Source organism: Lepisosteus platostomus, chromosome 13, assembly GCF_059453375.1.
Source record: "Lepisosteus platostomus isolate fLepPlt1 chromosome 13, fLepPlt1.hap1, whole genome shotgun sequence".
NCBI lineage: Eukaryota > Metazoa > Chordata > Actinopteri > Semionotiformes > Lepisosteidae > Lepisosteus > Lepisosteus platostomus.
The window spans coordinates 18,601,824-18,624,401 of NC_142623.1; the positions used below are offsets into that span (position 1 = coordinate 18,601,824).

The window sequence follows — 22,578 nt, forward strand, 5'->3', positions numbered from 1 at the left end:
TGGCACTTGTCAGGCATTAAACAGTTTAGAAAGAATATACATCTGAACAACCAAGGTAGGGCTCTCCTTCCTAAGTTGTTTGTACTTGTGGGTGATTCTGTTGGGAATGCGTTTGCAGAGGCCTGGGTTCTGAATGAACAAGCGAATGATGGGTGCCTTTACACATTTTAAAATACATTTCTGGTACTGACATAATATAAGAACTCTTTTGTCATATAGTACGTACTGTGGTTTCACCAGCTTCAGTTCAGAAAATGCTAAAAGGAGAGCAATAGGTGTGAGTTCAGTTGGAATAATGACACCCAGGAATGAAATGTTTATTGAGTATTTGTCACAGTAAATTTTGGTTAACCCGCTTGGCTGAGGGCCAACCCCCTGGCCATACAGTAGGTCAAGGATGCTGAGACACCCCTGCAGTATGATTAGTGGTAGCTGCAAAAGACAAATGGGAGGGAACGAAGGTACTTATGCAATTTATTTATGGTATTTCTTTTAACTTGAGGAAATGACTTCAAGAAAGATTGTTTAGGACAGCTGAGGCCAGTTGAAGTTGACTTTTGTTATCCCCCCCTGAACTTTTGTTATATTTCATCTTCCATCCCAGTGTTATCATCATTATTTGGTCTGCAATGCCAACAATTGACACTTTCCACACTATTTTGTTCAGGGACTGCTGAAAGTGACCAGCACTGCAGAAACTGATGGCCCATTGACATTGTTACTTAAGCAGGCTGCCAGAACAGTCCATGGTGTCCTTTTGTGTTGTTTGTGATCACTGCTCTAGAGGCTAAAAGACCCCAAAATACAATAGAGACAGTGCTTGCAGGCCTGTGGTGCCCAGTGACTTTTTAATCTCTGTATTTTTAATTCTGTATTTATTCTGATCAAATAAGAAATATGTACTGTACAAAATTCAGATTAAAACTTTATTCTCCTTTCTAAATGTTAGTACTTGCCATGAAGACTTGCCCCTGTGCGTGGAACCTGTTCAATGGGAAGTGCTACAGTATTTCTTTTCAAAGGAGTCCAAAGACTGGGACGGTGCTAAAGAGCACTGCACTTCCCAGGGGGCTTGTCTCGCTATTCCCGACAACGAAGAGGAAAGGGTAAGATTCCAACGCTGCACTGCCACATTAGGTTTTGGCTGAGGTGAATAACATGTCTTGGGTCAGTGGTTCAGTCCTGCATTGGGGCACTTTCTGTATGGTGTTTGCATGTGTGCACATTTCCTCTGGATGTGTCAGTTTCTTCCCTACTGCCACAGACATATTGGCAAGGTTAGAACTCTTAAATTATCCCCGAGTACTTGTGCATGCATGCCTGCATTTGTGCATGTGTCACTGTGCAAAATGGACTGGTGTGCTCTCCAGTGTGTTATCACACGCTGTGCCCTGTGCTTCCAGGAGTCTTGATTGTTGTGACCCTAACACGAATAAGGGTCATAAGGATAATTAGTGGATAGATAAGGAAAGATGTTTAAAGAAATGGTCTCCAACTCTAGCAGTAGAGGGCTGCAGTCCACCAGGATTTACAAGCAGATTTTAAAAGAAGCTTTTAAATTACTTTTAAAGGCCTGGGACAAGTTACAATTAAGTGCAAGTAATTACAAGATTTTTTAACTCTAATTTTTGTATCTTTCAGCTCTCAAGGACAGGTTTTCACTTAATTGGAAAATCCATCTATTTTGTAACCATTTTATAGAGAACAGGGTGATGGGGGAGTTGACAAAAATGGGGTACATCCTGGATGAGACCCAAGTACATTGCAGGACACACTCAAAAACAGACACTCTACCCAAGGTTAATTTTTCGCAAACCTTTTGACAACCTACCTACAAAAAAGTATAAGCTCCATGTAGATAGCACCCCATTGCAAGGCAGCACTGCAAAACACTGTAACAAAGTCTTATTTTAGAGTGTTTCTCCATAAAATAATACAAAAGACGTTTCATTGTGGTACTTACATTTTCAGGAAAAACTCTCATTGCTCTAATTAACAACTGACTCATTGTCATCAGATGTATTTAAGCAGAAAAATCTCTTCCAACCACTGGCTGGGGCTGAGTGACAGTGACAGGGAAGGGAGCTGGAAATGGGTGGATGGAACACCAGTGGACATGAGTGACAAGTAAATACTGATGCTGCATTTTCTGTCATGGTCTTGTCAATAAATGAGCAACCTCAGAATGATTTTCACCCCTGGTCCTGCAGTGTAAATGATTCTTCTCGTTACATCACACAGAGTTTGAAATCATTAAATCATTTTGGCCTTTGATTTACTTAATAATTTAATTTGATTTCCCCCCTCTCCCCCAACTATTTCAACTGGAAATAAGAATTGTGGTACGTAAATTTTCAGGAAACACTCTCTGATTTATGGGTTTCATAAATTAATAAAATGATTTAAGAAAAGAAATCAGAAAAAAAAATGGACATTTGAAAAGCAAATCAGTACTCCTCCACTACAGTCTGATCTGCTGACCAAACTCATCAGAGGGGTCTAATCCATAGCCATTATGGACTGCAAGAGTAACTGGGACATTTGGGATTGTGAAATGACTGTAAGCCCCATCACATCCTAACCTTAATCTTTAAACTCTTACAAATCTTGTACAGAACATGTTAACAAGCAGAAGGTTTCCTTTCAAGGAAAAAGTCAAAACTCTGGGAAACAAGTGTTTTTCTTTCTAGAATTTAGATACTGGAATGCTGGGGAGCCCAACAATGTGGGTAATTAAGACTGTGGGGAGCTGAAGAAGAACAAACTAAATGATATACCTTGCAGCATAAACAATCCCTGGATCTGTGATAAGACAGCCTAGCTATCCTAGCTGTTCTGGCTTCATCTGCACAGACTCAGGTCCTTCGATTCTAAAACAGCCACCAACACTTAGATATTTAAAGACTTTCTAGCATGTTTGTCTAGACATCACGCTTTACCAAGACTTGGAGTCAAAGGGGTGGGTTTGAAACCATGTTAACCTTGTCATCTTAATTATTTCTTTGTGAATTTTATTGCTTGTTACTTCTTAGCATAGAGGCAGAAACTGTGTGATAGCAGTCTAGTGTTTTCAGTCCCATAAAAGCCACACATTTTCCCCATATTGGCCACACATAGATAAGATCACTTTATTGGCCATATACTGTACAATTTCTTGTATTAGGAATTTATTTTTTGCAATCCCCAACTTGCTCTCCATGAGACACACAGACAGGGAGAGAAGCTTGGGGTCAGAGTGCAGGGTCAGCCATTTATACAGTGCCCTGGAGCACTTGGGGTTAAGGAACTTGCTTAGGGGCCACTGGAGTAGGATTTCTCTGCCAGCTGTGGGATATGAACCAGCAACCTTCTAACCCCAGGCACAGATCCTTAGCCACAGAGCCACCGCATCACCCCCTTTTATCCCCCAAAACAGCACAAACAGACTACAGTACAAATTTGGGGCCATTATTTTCATATTGTGATCATCATCATTTATGTCCCATCCCAGTAAGTGCCCAAAATATTTGGATAATGTTCTGGTCATGTCAGAATTCATAAGGGTTTGTGACCATTTTAAAGTTCTTCCATAATAAATTATTCTCTAAAATACTCTTCTCTGAGGTATTGGTGGATAGAGAAGGTGAAATCCTCACTCTCCATGAAATATCACTGACTTGTTCCTTCTCATTCTTTAACTTTTTGGCCTTGATGTGGAATTGACACAGCCCAGTTCATACTAGACAAATATTACAGACATAAATTCCAGAATTCCATTCGCAGAAGCACACGCCTGCTCTACTCCTGAATGGGCATCCCAGTCCATCACAGGGCCACAGGGAAAGGACAATTCAAGGATAGTTATTACCACAGCCAACATGCCATTGGGAGGTGGGAGGACTGAAGATCACTAGGAAACAAAATCCACAGGAACATGTAAACTCCACATAGACTGTCAAGGCTGGGCTTAAACCCAGATACCTGGAGCTATGAGGCAGTAATGCTTACCACCTAAAAGTAATCTGTAAATGTTGACATTTAAAATCTTTGTAATTCCACTTAGATATAATGCATTTTCACTGTCTACTAAAGTAGTGCTTTACTGTTTGGAAAATGTAAGAATGCTCTGGATTCTTTACATGTTTTTTTAAAAAATGTGAAGATTGTTTCACAAACGAATAAGTTCACTGTGCAAAAGACTCATAAGATCATGCAAAAATAGTCCACACACAGCCACATCTGCCACTATCTAAAACACATTTGTTTCTTGGTAGCATTTTCTAGAATGTTACCTACTTTTTGGATTATTTTGCAAATTAAATTAGCATTATATTATTTGCATGTTTCTTAAGCATTTCTTAAATGCTTTTGATATTTAAAAAAAAAAGATTTTAAAGCATTTACTATTCAGTAGAGGCAATCTTTCTTTATATTTTTACATGCTTTAGAAATATATTGTAACAAATGCAAAATTTTGTTGAATAAAGAGATCTAATTTGAAAAGAGTGCATGTTTTCCAAACAAGTTTTTTTTTTACCAGTGAAGAACAAACTAGAGAGAGACCTTTCTGATGTAGGTATTCTGAGACTTGAGATTCAATCCAAGATTTCAACTTAAGCTCAGCCTGATTATATCATTTTCACAGTGTCACAGTGTAAACACAGACAAGTTTGACTAAAAGAAGTTACAGTAAGTTTGTTCAGGCGATAAATTGACTTTTTGGAAAAGCAAACCATTTCCAACTGAAAAGTATTTTTCCTACACAGCATGAATAATACACTTATTCAACCTGCGTTTTTGTCTCTAGCATGACAGAATCATTTACAATCCTCACGATCTGGTGTCCTGCACAAGCAGTACAGACTTCAGTACTGGAAACAAGGATGGTCATATCATTTGTTATATTTCAAACAGAACTGACCGATTCTCCTTAGCTTATCAGCAGGAATACACACAAACAGCACAAACCAAGGATAAACACATTGCTATAAGTCCAAGGCACAGTGTCAGGCAAAATACAAAGCAACAATATCAAGACAACAGAAGAAAAGAACAGGTGGAATAAGCAGAGATAATATTGTAGCGTATACAGGTTCTTCTCAGAACAAAGGACCAGTGGAGATGCAATTAACGAATGAAGCGATAGCTTTATTCTCTATCAACCACATCAAAACCAAACACAGGATCTAAACACACATGAGGAGACTGACAACACGTACACATCTTTAGGGTGGTAATTACTTAACAACAAACTATACACCTATAAGACTACACAGGACACTAGAACTACTATGACATTATTTACACAGGTAGGGTCAGCCGCTGGTCATCGTGCTGACCCTCAGACTCTCCCCGGCTACAACTCCTAGCCTGCCCACCGGTACTATGAGTGCCTAGGGGCGCTTCCTCTTCACCACCAGGCGAGGGCGTTACAATATGTAATGCAAATAGAAAAGGAAAACACTAAATTTTACAAAATGATTTCACTTTTTAAAAACACCCCTCTCCCACTTTTCCAGATTAATTTGTGTTCCCATGAGTGGAAAGGTAGAAGGAGTGAGTTTAGGGCTGAAATGAGGAAGCACATTGTTTTAGAAAACAGTTATGCTGGTCTGGAACAAACCGCCAACCTTTGTTGTAAACATAGATTCCCTGCAACCATTTAAACAGAACAAGTGGACAAGAAATTCAGGTCAATAAGTTACCGGCAGTCATATGAACACAACAGCCTGAACTGTCATTTACTGTGTTTTTTTTAATAATTCATTATGGTCAGCTGGGTTCCAGAGAATATTATGAAGGGAAAATTGGCATTTGTACAAAAGTACTGTAAGTATTTTTTAGAATGGACCAGTGAATAGTCACTTTATTGTATGTCAGAAAAGGAAGAAAGCAGCAGAACTCTGATGTCCACCATCCAGTGAGCCCAGGTGGTTTTCTTTTTATATAGTGACCGCTCACTGTGTGGTTTTAGTATTCATGAAGAGAAACTAAACATTTGACCTAAGTAAAGTCAAGGTTTGCAAACTAAACTTAAATTACTCAGTGCAGTATTATTTACTTACCTGTTTCATCTTTGTTATCATTCCAGGATAAATGAAAAGGAAAGATATTTTTTGGATATCGGGATATCTAATCTCATTATTGTTATTATTTACAGAATATGTCACCTTTCCAAAACACTATCAAGTCTATCTTTTCCACCATTTTCATCAGCTTACAGACTCACCTCTGGTTTAAATGGAGGCTCACCTGTCCATCAAGAGGAGCTGTGGGTGGAGCTGAGGGAATTTGAGGTGAAACACATAGCATAATAGTCTAAAATGTGTTTGAGTGTAATAGTATCTGTACTGTAACACAGCTCATTTTATTGTAGGCCTGATATTCTTAAAATTGATTTCTTGTTATATAACGTACAGTATATGTACAGTATGTATGTACTGTATTTTAATGACACTTTCAGTTTTTTAAAATAATATACTACTGTATATAACACACCCATTTACGCAGCTGGGTATTACACTTGAGCAATTATGTGTGAGGGTAAAACAGCAATAGTTTATCTGTTTGATCTCATAACCTTTCACATACAAGTCCAGAACATTGACTACTCCACCACACTGCTGCCTTAGGTGTGTAAGAGCACCTCCATAAACAGATATTGTTTTTTCCCTTTAGTTTTGTGTATGACAATTTGTTTATGACCGACCCTGGACTTAGTGACTTAATCACATTCAACATTTATTATAAATAATTAAATTACTAAAGTTACTAATTCCTATTTTTGTATTACAAGTGTATAATTAAGGACTGTTGATTTGCCTTTGTTTAATGAGGTTAATTGAGTTTAATTAAAGGTCTTAACTGAACCATGTTCTGGTTTTGACCACCATGTGAAGCTATGATCATATGTGTAGCTGTTTTTTTTTCTCAAAGAGTAACAGATCAGAGTTAAAGGTGGAATATCACTACCTCAGTTCAAATAGCCTGTTGCAACAGGACTGGAACTGTTGCTTCTTTCCAGTACAAGACATTGAAATACCTTACCTCTCCAGCTATTTGTGAATACAGTACATCATTACCTCAGTCCACCACGCAACAGCTTTATTAAAATAATTCCACTCATTTACACAAGATTGTCCTCTGTCAATTAATTTTAATTTATTCCACAGCTGTCAATCTGAACCAGTAGTAACACAATTCAGGCACTATAAACAATGTGCAGCAGAAATGGGAAATACATTTCTTGTTGTCATCTGAGCACTAAAGGACTGATGAAATACCGTGGCAACCATACCATTGCCTTATTTAAAATCAGACAAACAGAAAATGATGTCTACAGTTTGTGTTTTGTGGTACTTTGTTTTCAGGAAATGGCATCAGACTTCTTGAAAATGAGTTTCACACATTATTTTCTCTAAACAATGTAATATCAGGATATTATAGCTATATTAAGACAAACACAAAGCTAACAATATTAAGAAGCAGAGTATGGAATTTACAAGGTATAAAATGTATTACTGTAAATGTTGTAAATAGTAATAGTTTTCTTTGACAAATATTAATATCCATCCATTTTTTAACCTCCTTATTCAACAGAGGGGTCATGGAGAAGGCACAGCTAGAAGGTAGGTTACATTGGTCTATCACAAGGCACACACAAAGTCACTCACATCAGGGCCAGTTTCTCTCAGGAATTAATGAACCTACCAGCATGACAAAGACAATATGTGTTTGTACTATGGGAGGCTCCGGGAGCAAACTCACATGAACACAGGGAAAACATACAGACTCCACACAGATGCTACTCCATATCCAGAATTGGGACGCAGGGATCCAGTAATGTGAGGAAGCACTGTTAAGCACTGTGCCACCATGCCAGCTATTGTTGTTGTTGTTGCTGCTGTTGCTACCATTAGGAATGCTGATACATTATTTCACCTTTGATTAAAAGCTATTTTTTTTTTCAATACAGACTGACACTAATCTTAAAATATGAGATTTTCTGGCAGATTCCTATGAATTACCCAAATATTGCTGCTGATGATACAGAATGAAGTCTGCTGTGCTGGGGTCCTCAAGAGCCTGTTTCATTAGAGGTAGGGACAGGAAGGCTACAAGCTCTTTTCACAGATCCATCTTTTAATCTCACCACAACGTACATCATTCAGTTTAGCTTCTGTCAGCTCTCCACAGTCTTCCTCGCCAACATTGTTGGGCTCTCCAGAATTCCAGTATCTGAATAACAAAAATAAATATATTTTCTTAACCTTCTACAGGTTTTATTACAACCCACACAACATTTTCTCCAGGTACATGCTCACTTGACCCTTACCATACTGTACCTCTCCTCTAGTTTGACATGAATTATTTTTGGTTTCACTGAAGATTCCTAACAATCACATCTCTGCTGTACTATAATAAACCAGGAGAGCAGGTAAGAAAGAGAGTGAATGTGGGTAAATGAGCGAATCTATGATTTATCCACTCCCACACTCCCACAAATGCTTCACAGTTAATAGAGATTTTGAATGAACCATTATTGTTCACAACATTATCTGATTTGTCACTACAAGGAGAGAGAACACTTCCTTCCAAAGCACTGTTATTTAGTACAAATCTAGACTGCAAGGCAGATAGAGTAATGATTCAACACCACGCCCCTCCATGCATCATGCTTTGGCCTACACCATGAACTGTTGTGTTGCAGAATGGCTCTGCAGGGGCCAGTCCCATGATGCTTTCTGTGTATTGTGAATTTCAGCTTCACAGTGTAATGTATTGGTTATCACTTCATGCTTCACATTGAAGTGGTGGAGAAAACCCCCAGAATATTGTCATCATCCCTTTACCAGAATATTGCCATGACTTGCACCTTTTTGAAGCTGACATTTTTGAGTTGACCTTGAGTATATCCATTCCATGGGTACCACTCTACTCTGAGATTATAGCTTCAGTGTTGACAGCAATATCCATGTAGCACTGCAGGAATGGCTCAGGGGCCAAGAAACATCATTTTGCTACCAGGGCACCTTTAATCTGTTGCAGCAATGCTGCCAAAACTTACATTTCACTCATGATCACTGTCGTTCCATCCACCCATTTCCAGGTGTTTTCAATCTCACTGTCAGTCAATCCCAGCCAGTGGACAGAAGAGATTTTGCTGCTTAGATATTTCTGGTGAGCAATGGTGAAAGATGTGAAAGATTAACTCAATCTGAGCTCATTAGAGATACTGCACAGAAAACTGCCTGTAATTGTAAGAATCATGACATGGTCTCTGCAGTACTTATCTGTTATACCAATCTGGTTGGAAGAATACTGCTGTTTTTATTGAGGAGTTGAACATTAAAAGCAGCAGTGGAAGAAAGGTAGTGAAAACTTAAACAGCTAAGATTCTTGACATGTTCCAGGCTGAGAAGGTAGATTAGCACAGTTTCAAAAATGTTTCTCTACAACAGAATGTGTACAGAATATGTCACAGGCTCTCCTTTACACTCTGTTCAGCAAAAAGCAAGCTAGTCTCAGCAGAAAAGACATGAGGAAGATCTACTTTGGCTTTCATCTTGACTCTTTATTATTCTCTTTCTTAGTTTACTCAATAGCCAAAAAGCCATGGATTTCTATCTTTAATCTATCGTCCAGTTTTCTGCTAGCTAGCAACCAATCTAAGCTCTTCTTCACCTTTTCTTATCTTCTCAAACCTCTTCTCCATTCCAATGTCTCACTTTCTTTATCTTCTTACAGTATCTCCAGAACATTAGATGTCAACATAGGATTTTCAACATCTTATAGAAATCCAAGAAACAGTAAGCCCTGAAGAGGTACAGATAGTTAGTTTTCTTTAATGGAACAAACCTCCAAACCACCCTAGCAGATACCCAACACAGGTGTCGTGGTTTAACTGGGGGCTGGGAACAGGAACTGTTGTTATTGTAACACTACTGCCGGGTAGCTGGATCATGACTGACAGTGTACTCTGAATGCTGTACTCTCACATCAAGATGTACTCTGGGTAGCATGAATGAGTCAAAGGTAGCATGTCAAAAGAAAGGAAGTGACTTCTCCCCAAATATCTACTACAGAGGTATCAGATATTGACAGTGAACTTCCTGATGTGTAATGCCTAGACTGAGATGATGTCTCCTACCTTGTTTATACATACTCCAGATGTTATTCATCATGTTTGTATCCAATGCTGGTTCCGGTATGAATATGTGGACATTTAAGGTTAATGTTCTAATGACAAGGGACATCACTTAACTCTGTTTTGTTTTGAAGGCAACAACGCCTCAGGACCTCGTGACCGTCAAAAAGGGGGGATATGTAGCGGCGATGCTTGTTAATAAGACAGAATTAAGTGTTGCTGTGCTTTCCCAAATGAGGCCCCATCTCTCTCTTCATCTCTATGGTGCAGCCACAGAGAAGCTATTCATGCAGGCTGATTTAAAGATGTTTTCTTTTGATAAGGGACAGCTCCCAAATGGGGATGCACTTAGATAAGCCTGACTATCATGATCAATGGTCATCCATTGGCGCCTATCTGTCTAGGGAGTGCCAGATGGACATCTGGACTGCATTCCCAAGTGTCAGGAGTAAGTGACTCATATCTCACCTTGATCAACCAATCAGGGACTGGTAGGGCCGAGTAACCCACGTGGGACTCTGATGCCCATGGAACTTTCAGCCAATGAATGAGCTGAAGTTCCTCCAGGTAAAAACAGGCAACACAGAGCTCCAAGACTATTCGTGGACTTTTCTAAGGAGAATTTTAAAGGAGAATTCCAGGGGAGGACGGCCCAGGAGCAGAAGGCTTCCAAGGGCAGGACATTCTCGCAGCGCGCCTTCTGACCATCCTGAGACTCAGCCCGGACAACCACGGAATGGCCAGTGTGTCCGAGTGCCAGAACTTTCCTCTGTTCTAAGAGTCTAGAGCGGAGGTTGCCAGAGAGTAACCAGAGGATCCACCCGAGGTTAGCATCAGCAGCAAGCCTCGTGAACAGGTTGGAACTGTGGACAGTTCCAACCTGTCAATAGTGAAACACTATTCAGAACTAGCGCTTCATCAGGAACGAACCGGTCCTCTTCCTGACTTGCTGGGACCCACAGTCATCTTTTCTCCTGTGCACAAACTGTGCTAGTAAAAGCCAACACTAACTAGCTGGTCAGTGAGCATCAGCAGAGCACCGTCGCAAGCAGCACAGCACAGCCTGGCACGGAGCCAGAGAGCCCGCAGGAGATCTGAATCCCCAGAGATTGGATGAGTATTCAACTTCAATGCATTACAGCTCGAGAATTCAATTGTTATCCCAACCAGTTGATATCAATTTAATTCCTAAGAGTTATGTACTTGTTTTGAGTATCCAATGTAGAAGTTATAACCAAGTTCATTTACGAAACGGTCTAAATGAATGATATACTGAACGTATGTCCTCTTGATATATGTAACTCTTCGTAACTGAATGAATATATGCCTTTTGTATTCTGATAACCCTCTCGATAAGATCTGTTAGGTTTACATGCATATTCTATGTATTAATAAATGTATCCTCGTGTATTAGTACCTGTGTGTGTGCGTTGTTTGAGTAATATCGCATGGTTGGATTCTAAAGCCATTAAAAGAATCATTTTGTGATTTACTGCTACAATTAATAATTGTCCCAGTAAATGCCCAAACCCTACAGAACTGATGCCCCGTGAGAGCACACTACAAGTATCTCCAGAAAATTAGATGTCAACATAGGATTTTCAACACCTTATCTCCTCCCTCACCCCCCACCTCAAGCTCACTGAACCCCACCTACCGTGTCTCTACTGGTTCTGCTGGTTTCCTTCCTAGTTCCAGGGCCTTAAACATACCAGCTTCATTCCGGACCTCCTCCTCCATGCTCATCTCTTGTACACTGCTGCCCCACATCTCCTTCCCTGTACTTCCTATCTCCTTAACCTGCTTTAACCTGGGGCTGATTTCAAACATGTTGCATTTTGTTGCATTGATTTTGAGGAGAATTGCCTTGCAGACCTATTTAAAAACGTTCACAGAAAAGCTGAGGCATCATGCAAATTTGGAAGGCAGGACAATGTGCGTGACTATGTTGTCACAGTTCTTACACTAAGGAAATTAAATCTAGCCCTTCATCATTCTGTAAGAACTATTTCTGTAAATAAATGCAACCAAGTGCAATTTTTCAATGTCTGTTTTCAGTGCCTCACCTAAACTCACCAAATAGATTTCTTTACTGAATTTTTGCAATTCATTATCAAGTGTAGAAGGAAAGAAAGCATCTCATTCTCACCAGCTCTTCTACATTATTGATAATGGCAAGGCTAGAGGCCTGGTTGACACAGTACTGTTGAGCTCCACTCCAGTCTCTTGTTTCTTTTGAAAAAGAGTAACAACTTCCACTGAACAGGATCCAGTCACAGGGGCACACTTTTGTACATCCTATAAACAAATCAGGTAGTGAGATTTTTGTTTTCTGTTGTTGTTTATATTGTTGCTTTTCCAGCAAAATAGATGTTTTTTCATTAAAGAAAGTAATTTTTATAAGGTTTGTTTTTCAAAGATTCAGTCAACCTAAAATAGAATGCCAAGTAAAACCGAAGAATTAAAGAATCATGGTGGCAGTAATAATGTCTTCATTTAGAAGACTTCTTAGAACAATATCTCTTCAGCATGTTGTTGCTATGATTGATTAATTGTTTGAATGAATGGTTTAAATCTCAATCTGCCTGCATTTCTGCATGGTCATTACCACTGTAGCCTTCCAGTTCCATTTGCTTGGATTTGAGTCCAGCTTCCAGTATCTGTCTGTGTGGAGTTTGCATGATTTTCTCAAGCATGCAGCATTTTTCTTATGTGTTCCACTTTATTCCTACCTCACAGCAATGTTCTAGCTGCGTTTGACTGACTATCATAAATGTTCTCTTCATCTGCCCCTTCCCCCAATGATGGACAGGTGTCCTATCCAGAGTGAGAGACATACTGTGCTCTCAATCTTTCCTTGTGCTTCTAGAATACATTGCAGTGCTATGCAGTGCTAGCTGCTATGCTCACCAGGATAAGTGGCTTTCTGTTCATGGACGGATTATTTTTCCCTGGCAAACTATATAAACTCTACCCACCAGCACTGCCTGATGTGACAATACATAACACAAGTAATCTGACCATAAGTACCAACAGTATTATTGAGAGCTGATCCAGTATCTTAAACTGTATAATTGCTTTGCTGACTGGCCTGATGGTTCATGCTGTCAAACATTTTGTTTTATTAATAAATCTTTGTAGTAAGTACAAGTAACACATTTGTAATTTACTGGGAATTCAGAATGTACTAATTAATTATACTGCAGTTATTTTTATTGGATTTGACCTGAGTGTTTCTATTTCCTGTCCTGATTTCCTTGGCAAGTACTGCACTAAGAAAAGAAAACAGTATACAAGCCTGTCACTTGAGGATCTCATAGCATATCAAACACTTCTTGGAAATGCAGGTAAAACAGTACATTATTAGAGGCTGAGAATTCTCTTTTTGACCACTTTAAAACAGTAAGAGCAGAGGTCCAAAATGAGAAGCTTTTGTCCAGTTGAATGTGTTATACTGTCTGTAATGTATCATCTCTCTTGATCCAAAATCAAAGCACTGACCTTGGGCTTGGAGCTGGGCAGATAAAGTGTTCAGCCTGGATAACATCTGAGACTCTGAAAATACAGACAGAACTTCTGTATTCTACTGTGTCCAGTGCAAAGCAAAAAAAAAAACAGCAAAACCATATCTCCAATGTCAGCCTAAATATTTAAACAAGAATGCAGTCTATATGATTTCAGAATTACATTTTAAGGCATTCATGAAGAGCACAATTCAAGACTCTCAAAATAATAATGGAGTATTCTTACTTATCTTTCACTTCACAGAGTAGATGTTGTATCTTGTACTATATTATTGGTTTGCTGAAAGGTTTGTTTATTTATGCTGCAGCCTGATTTTTTTACTTGATATCTAAATAGTGAAAAATGAATTAATGTATTATTTTGTGAAATCATAATGTGTTTTGTGTAATTTGACCTGACAATTTCTTGCAGTAAAAATGTAGTGTACCATTTTAGCATATCCAGCAGTAAACATCGTATTACATCATCTTACATGATGATTTTATAGCATATTGAACACTTCTTGAAAAATCAGGTAAAACAGTACATACAGTAGCTAGAACCTTTGATTTCTCCTTTTGATGACATTAAAACAGCAAGAGTAGAGTATCAGGATGAGAAGCCATTGTTGAGCCTACTGTGCTACACTTCTGTAATGTATTATTTATTCTGATCCAGAATCAGAGCACTGACCTTGCACTTGGAGCTGGAAGATGAAGCTGTTCAGTCTGGATGACATCTGAGACTCTGAAATTACAAATGGAACATCCATGCTCTCTAGTGTCCAGTACAAAGCACAAAAGAGGCAGTATTTGTATTGCCATGCAAATATTGTTTCAAATATGTGCTGACTATATGATATTGGAATTTGATTGTAAGGTGTTCAACCTGAGAATGATTCACGACACTGAAAATAATAATGGGTTATTCTTATTCATCTTTCAATTTATAGGTTCCATGATCTCTATTGTCTGCTACAAAAAAGAGAAAGTATTTGTATTGTCAGCCTAATTTTACTTAAGTAAAGGTAGCAGAGTTTGTGATTTTGGAAATGGATTGTAAGGTGAATTTATGAATTCAGCAAAAACCTATATCACAGACAGCATAGACTAGTCGTATGGTCCAATAAGACAAAAGGTGTTAAAAACCACACAAGAGAATTTGACACACTTGGGTCGGTAATAACAGAAACTGGGCTAAGATGATTTTCATTTTGGGTACTATGCATGCTTGCGACTTAAATTAATTCCAAACCTTGACCTTTCAATGTCATTTTTAGATGAGTTTCGCTGAACTCCAAGGCCAAGACAAATGTCCGTACAAAACAGGCATGGAGCCAAACGAAAAAAAGACATGTATTATTGCAGACAATTTACATAATGCAAACAACAACATAAGGTATTAGGGTAATTAGATTCCTTTGGAAATACTGAACAGTGGTTTGCCAATGACTCTAATGTCTAACTCAAATGCTACAGTCACTTAGTCTAGCAATAAGCCTCTGGTAATCAGAAAGGCACTATCAATTGACTTGCTTGAAACGTGCATTAATTTAGCCTAGATTTCAGCCTATAAACTGTGGCTGATAAATCCATTTGGTCTTTGTCTGAAAACCCTGTGTCAGTGCTACAAGATCCCAAACATAAACACCCTCCCACACACATACAGCTCCTACCATTGCTCATCAACTCAGCTTGTTTCATTTCCAGGCTTCGGATTTCTGCAGAACCTTTGAAAATAAAAAAGACTCCAGTCAAATGGGAGAACAGTTTAGTTTCTTTGGTGCTTGAATGTGCCATACAGTACAGTATGTGACTATTCTACAGCAAGCTGAACACAAGTAAGACAAGAATCATAAGCTGGGGAAAGAGTCTAGAAAGAGATGCACTGAGAGCTTTTGAAGAAGAGGAGTTTTATGTGAAATTTCTCATTCTGGATACATTGTGCTTTTCTCTCAATTTCAGTTTCTTAGGTATAACGTCTTAAGCAGGGATGTGCTTGTGATTCTTCCATGACCAATGAAAGATGCAATGTGACAACTAAAAATATTGTGAAAAAAACAGGGAACCTGAGTATAATTTATCAGTCCCTTAAAACACTGAGTATATCCTTTCAGAAGTAGAAACTGTTCTGTCCTGTATGTGTTTTGCATTCTGTTTGAAGTGCTTGCAATCCAAGTTAGAAAGATTTAAACTGTGTAGAGTAGAAGCAATTTGTACCATTTGTTACCACATCCTTCTTTCTACCTGGCGTTAAACAACAAAAACTACACAGACATGCATTTTGTTACAAAAGTAAAATGGCCACTATGACTATAAAAAAGTGAATGAAACCCTACTCCCTCTAATGTCGGTTTCCACATGTTTTCATATACTGTTTTTTGTATATGCATCTCGTATTTGGTTTCAGTTTCAGAAAACATTTACAAATGCATCATTTCTCATCTAAGAAAAATAATATGCCCGACCAGGATGCAAATGCAGATATGAATTAATGTACTGTATGCTTGTAATTCTGAACTTACTGTTCTCCTTCAAGGTGATGTGACTCATTCGGAGGTGCTGAATCTCTTCTGTTAGTGCAGAGTCTGAAAGAGAGAAACAAATCCAGATCGAGAGGCAAAGAGGAGCTATAATTTCTGATCTGCTGTGAAAGTGTCAAGTCAATGAACTGTCACAAGCACAGATCAAGCTCACATCTTCAGGAATGGATTAATTTTAATACTTTCCTATCAGAATGGCCCTTGGCTATTAAAATCTGCAAGAAAGAGATTTCTCTGGGTTTGCAAGTACAGGGTTTCTAATCATTTTATCCAATACAGGACCATGGGGAGCAAGATCCTATTATGCCAAGCAATGGGTGCCAGAGAACACCTGAAGGAAACCCACTCAACCATGGAGAGAATGTATAATCTCCACACAGATACCACCCCAGGAATTAAATTCAGTGTCCCAGAACTAACTTTCACAAACAGTTATTACAAATCTGCAACAGATTTTTCATCAAATAACTATGATATTTTAAAGCATCGCACATTGAAACTCTTCCAGGTCTTACTGAAGAGTACCTTCTAAGAGCTTAAATGCAGGATTTTGTTCTTTTGCAAAACAGGAACACAAGAATTGTAATGTCGTATGGTTCATTCAATAGTAATTCTCTGCCAGTTTCTGGACTTACACTTTATGAAGGCCAGTAAGATGAAGACTATCCAGCCTAGAGTGACCATCAATAGCAGGACATACAGCAGAATGATGGACTTGGTCCCAGCAACAGCAGCAGCTGGATCTGTAAAAGGAGTATAAGACATATTTGCAGTCCCATAGGTAACTTTTTATAATTGCCACTGTTGAACATCCTGCCTTTGGGGGAAGTGAAATTTCTTTTCTTTTCTAAAAAAAAATAGAAAGTTTTAAGTCACTTATAAAGCAGCAAAAGCAGAAGACCATCCTCAGAAAATAATTAGAATCATCTTAATAAGAAAAGGGTTGATATCTGAAAAAATGCTGATCTGGGCTCAGCCTTATGTGAAACCTTCCCTTCCCCGTCAATTCTATTCATGACATGTGAAGGACTTCAACCTCATGTCCTACTGAAATGGAAATTATGATACATATACAGTATAGCAGATATGACAGAGACCTATATCGAAGACAAGGTATATTCTAAAACTATAAATAGGAAGATCACAGAACTCCAATGTTGGAAAATATATGGAAATAAATATTACTCTATGTTTTATATCATTGGTGTTGGCAGAGACAGAGAAGAACTAAAACACAGGTGTTTGGAAAGATACCAGAATAATAGCAATAGTTTCTTATACTGTAATTATGCAGCATTTTCCATCCTGAATGAATACAAATGCTAAAGCACTACAGTACATGGTTCTGGAAAGTGGCAACATGAGAGAAATTATCAATTCAGTAGTTGGTAAAATTCTAATAATGATAAAAGGTGACTTTAAATATAAAGGAACAAGTAATAGGTTCATTCCATGCTGAAAAGAGAAGAGAGAAAACACAACGTTTTGGCTGTGAAGCCTTCTTCAGGTGTGTCTGTTCCGTGAACACTGTTGTAGAAGTCTCAGAGTATTACCGGAGTCAAAAGAAAAAGTTTTAAATTTTAGATGAAATCCTTTAGGAATTATATTATAACTACGACTCTTTAAAGGAATAAGAGGTGGTTAGAAAGCCTGGTCTTGGAACAGATCACTGTGAACAGACAGAATGCTGGTTTAGTGAGAGAGGGGGGCAAGTTGCCCAGGGAGGAAGAGAAGGAACGATGATGAGATCTAGAAAAAGATTAGAGGAAGGCATAGTGGGTCGCAGCAGAAGTACAGTAGGTTGAAGTAGTTCAGGTGGATGGCTGCGTCAGCATGCATAGTCTGTAAAGGAACAAGTAATAGGTTTATTCCATGCTGACAAGAGAAGGGAGAAAACATAACAAAGTAGGCTTCACAGCTGAAACGTGCTTTATCTCTTCTTTTTTCAGCATGGAATAAACCTATTACTTGTTCTCTTGCAGACTACGCATGCTGACGCAGCTATTCTCTTGAACTACTATAAATATAAAGGGATAGTGTTAATAATACTTTGCCATTAACAAGCCTGACTGATGAAATGACAACACTGAGACAACACCCATCATTTACAAGGAATGAACCAGGGAGGCAGCTGAAAGGTTGAGGCTGGGGTGAAGGAAGGTGTGAGCAGCCAGCCAGTATTTAGCAGAAGTGCAAGTATAAAAATTGACCTCCCTCTGAACTTCTCCCCTTGTGAACCTTCCCTGTGAAGGCAGCTTTTTGAAAAAAGGCACATCATCAGGTCACATTTAGCAGTTAATGGCTTAGTCATACTTGTGCTGGATTTAAACTCTGTTGAAATTACTCCTTTCTCTGAGTTGTCCTGATTTCTCCATTCTGGGGTTTGGCTTCTCTTCTTCATTTCTAGGGTGTGTTCAATGTTTTCATAGTCTGCATCACTCTCATCATCTTCATCGTCATAACAATAACGCCCTGCAGAAACAAACATCTCTAACCACTCATCTTTAGTCATGTGTAAAAATTCTTAAAAATAAATAATTGATCTGAAATTATTTTAGATATCTCAGATAATTAAAGCAGTTCTGTCAGGCATTGTCTTGATGCTGCAAAGTATTAAATGTTCTAACATCTGTGCTCATTGGTTCATTATTTAGATATTGCTTTTACTGTGATCATCTTGGTAAAACTTGGTAAAAGTTACCTGATATAATGTATACAACATGCAAATTGGTAAATATAAGATCCTTTCCAAAGTGTTTTTGTCTGCTTGTCAGATTCTAATGGCACGGGCTTAAAGATCTAAACTGTGCATGGGACAAGTTATGTATACATACAGTATAAATGTGCTATTTTTTTGCTTTGGAATATACTCTATGAAGTAAGTTTTGCACTTAAGTAAAAACAAAATGCATCAAGTCAACGTGTGATTAACACCCACAGAACAAGAGAAATATTGGAAATTAAATTTTCCCTATTGATGTTTGAGTTCTGCTTACATTTTCACCGCCATGTCATGTACACAGAAAAGAGTAGTGTAATCATGTTGAATACCAAGGCACTAGGACAGGTAAATGTTAGTTAAAGCATATGTACAGTAGATAGGTAATAATGCATAAAACTCAAACAGTAGAAAAAACTAGACAATTCAGTATTGAGTTGTGTTTTCAAACCTTGGACAAATACAATGCTTCTAATATTTTTTTTTAAAGATTGTTCAATAATCTATGTTACAAAAGAATGCCTCATTGTTAATCAAATGCAGAATAATAAAGAGTCTGAAATGAATGTAGTACGTACATTTTTTTTTCTGCCAACATAAAATACAGATTCAGCTGCATGCAGCAAACACTTTAAGTACAAAAATAATCCGTGTTCTTCAAAAGTTGTTCCTCCAGGACCCTCTCTTGAGAGAGAATAAGGTTTACCTGATGGCGGCTGTGTTTTCCTAGTCTGGAATTGTTTCTGAGCCTCAACGTGGAGAACATCATTATTCCCATAGATACTTGCCATCTTGTTGGTCAATAGAGCAGATGTGTCTCTTTGATCTGTTAATTTTAAATGGCAACTTATGATAGCATGTATGAATGGTTTTAAAGAGGAAATATGTGGCAAAGTGGTTTGATGTGTCAAAAAAAAAGAGAAGCTCTGCTGCCGGTAGTGTATGGTAATCAGATGTTTCTCTCTAGGGGCTTGTGTGATTTTCACCATAAATTGAGTGATGCTCATTTTGGCTGGGGGATTAAATAGAGACCATGAATCTACTACATCTGGGTCACCCATCCTATATCCAGGAAGTGGACAGAAATATTAATTTTTCAGTCTTTTCTGGTAATCCTGGTAGCTTCATTACCACCTTGTAGACTGATCTTTCCAGATCTCAGAAGTTCAGCAAGGCCTCGTCTGATCAGTACTGGAATAGGAGCCAATCAGGAAATCCAAGTTGCTGCTGCAAGTGTTGTTGGTGGGCCAGTAGGTGTTGATCTTCTCCCTGGACCACACTGTCCAATGTCCCAGCATTGTGATTAAGTAACACGTGGTGTAGGAGGTACAATCCTTCAGAAGAGATGTTTAACTGAGGTCCAGATTACTTGGTCTCTAAAGTTTCAATTAAAAAAAAGACTTTCCTGGCTTTCCTAGCTAAAAACCTTCTCTGGGCTTGGACAATCTAGTTTTTATAAAGTTCCTCCTTAATTTCTCACTTGTTCTACCTGAGCTGCTGTACAATGGGTCCACTGGTACATAATGGTACCCAAGTGAGCACTGCACTTCAGCAGTGGATGAATCAGGTCTCCTTCCACTACTATTTCAGTGTAAAGTGTTACAGTATATCAATCCAAAAAAACTGTTGCTGAATTATAAAAGAAATCATGAAGCTTACTCCCTATTATAGTTGAGCAACTGGAGTTTTGTGTCAGTGCTTTCTGAATAACATATCTTGTTTCTTTGAGCACAATTAGTTACATAGCATTGGGGTTTATTGAACCCCGAGGATTTACTGATCTTGAGTGATTCTAGTGCCTGAAACATTCCTGTGACAATAATGTTTAATAAAGAATTTTCCTTCCATGTCCGAGACATGTTGACTTCTTCCTTAGTGAAAAAAATGCAACCATTGTACATTCTGCACGTTTAAGAACATTCCAGAAGATTTGCATATAATCAGGACTGTGAAATGTTAAAAATCAAATGATAAACCTGTTTTATTTCATTAATCTATTTTCGTTCTTTGCTCTCTATTATGAATACATTTACTTTATATGCACCTTATCTCCAGATAAAGACAAAAACATTTTAGAGTCAAAGCCGGAATATCTTGATGAAATTAGTCAATATTTATAAATACTTGGATGAGTAATACTGTATCATGCTCATCTAAGGGTTTTTGACTGTGGGTGTCTCAGTTAAAGCCTATATGCAAACAGTTTCCTTTTGGATAGTCAATCCTTCTCCCAATCAAAGGCTTACATTGCGGTAAGTTATTCTTATTTTTGTGGTACAATTTCTGGAGAGAATACTTTAAGCAAGACACACTGACGCTTTGATGTTTACAGTTATGGTTACAATTAGCAGAGGAAGCTTACTCCTGTGCTTAATTTGCATGCATAGTTTTGAAGAGGAAATCTCTCTTTGCTTCACTGATGTCACTTAGGTAAGAATAAGGTAAATGTAGAACTCATTAGAAAATTGGAAATGCAACATCAGTTTGAAGAAAACAATCAAGAAACTAATGTCTACAACACCCATTAATGCACACCATCCAAGAAGATGAATATTTAAAGACAAAAGCAAAACACTGGAATATATATGGCAACATACTAAAACATATTAAAAGGTGCAATAAAGTTGCTATTTACCACCACTTTTAATACACTGTATTAGGAACTGGCTTTGGGGGAGCTGGAACCTACAGTATCCCAGCAAGCAAAAGTAGGGTACACCCTGGACAGAACATCAGTCCATGCAGGGCAGACACAAACACTCTCACACCAAGACCAATCCCAGAAGCAATATTAATCTACCAGTATGGGTATTCTAAGAGAAGCCCAAACAAGAAAGTGGTTGAAACACACAGACTTTAGGTTTCTGTGCAACGTTCTCAAAGACTTGTGTCTGGTGACTTCCACCAGTGCTTATCAGTATAAACCTTCTTGTACTACAGGGGCCTCACTCCCAGGCCTCACTGTGTCAGAGTGGGCTTCAGTGAGGAAGAGGCTGTGACCCATCTACTGTGGTCCTGCCATTTTGCTAAGGCTTTCTGGGCCCGATTTCAGGACTGGTTACAGGCCCCTTCACCTCACTTTTCCCTGACTGCTCCCTTTATTGCAAATGACATCTCTCCTGTCAAACTACCCTCTGAAATGTTTTAACAGGATTTGGGCCATAGTGAATAGTGGAAAGGATGCTGTCTGGAGGGTGAGGAACATCCAGTCTAGTGAGCAGGTAGCCTATCCCTGTACATTATTATTATTACTATTACCTCAGAAATCGGTGGAGAGTAGGGAAGGGGGAAGCAGAAAATCTGTGGAAAAGAGAGGGCATAGGACTGTGCCTCAAAACCCTGTGATATCAAATGAAATGATAAAATTCTATATTTATTTAAGGACAAATGGCATTTTTCATGGGAAAAAACATTAATTTTCTAATCATCTTATCTACTACTGGGTCATAGGGAAGCTGGAGCCTATCCGAGCAAGCAATGAACACAAGCCTGGATACACCTTAGACAGGACTCCAGTCCATCTCAGGGCACACGCAGACAAACACTCACACCAGGGCCAATTTTCCCAGAAGCCAATTTACCTACCAGTATGTCGTGACTTTGGACTATGTTGGTAGGGAAAAAGAAGCACCTGAAGAAAACCCATAAGAACACAATGTGAACATACATGATCCATTCAGATAGCAC

At 38.5% G+C, this 22,578-nt stretch overlaps 1 protein-coding gene across 1 annotated transcript; it reads right to left on the reverse strand.

Moving 5' to 3' along the window:
* Nucleotides 1-7,115: 7,115 nt before the first annotated feature.
* LOC148650167 (uncharacterized) lies at nt 7,116-19,725 on the reverse strand. The gene is made up of 10 exons (XM_088603713.1): nt 19,598-19,725; nt 18,486-18,644; nt 16,808-16,915; nt 16,155-16,217; nt 15,306-15,359; nt 14,324-14,377; nt 13,628-13,681; nt 12,276-12,424; nt 9,047-9,156; nt 7,116-8,217 (listed from the first exon to the last, which is right to left on the reverse strand). Exons 1-10 carry the CDS (start codon nt 19,680-19,682, stop codon nt 8,094-8,096), a joined length of 960 nt encoding a protein of 319 aa, XP_088459839.1. The 5' UTR covers nt 19,683-19,725; the 3' UTR covers nt 7,116-8,093.
* Nucleotides 19,726-22,578: the final 2,853 nt, after the last annotated feature.

Excerpts from the sequence above, each read along its gene's own strand:
- LOC148650167 (XM_088603713.1), bottom strand. The coding sequence starts at position 19,682 with ATGGCAAGTATCTATGGGAATAATGATGTTCTCCACGTTGAGGCTCAG. Across the intron at positions 9,157-12,275 it reads TCAATAATGTAGAAGAGCTG|AAATATCTAAGCAGCAAAAT; the intron begins GTGAGAATGAGA and ends ATTGCTCACCAG. Across the intron at positions 8,218-9,046 it reads ACAGTGATCATGAGTGAAAT|ATACTGGAATTCTGGAGAGC; the intron begins GTAAGTTTTGGC and ends TTTGTTATTCAG.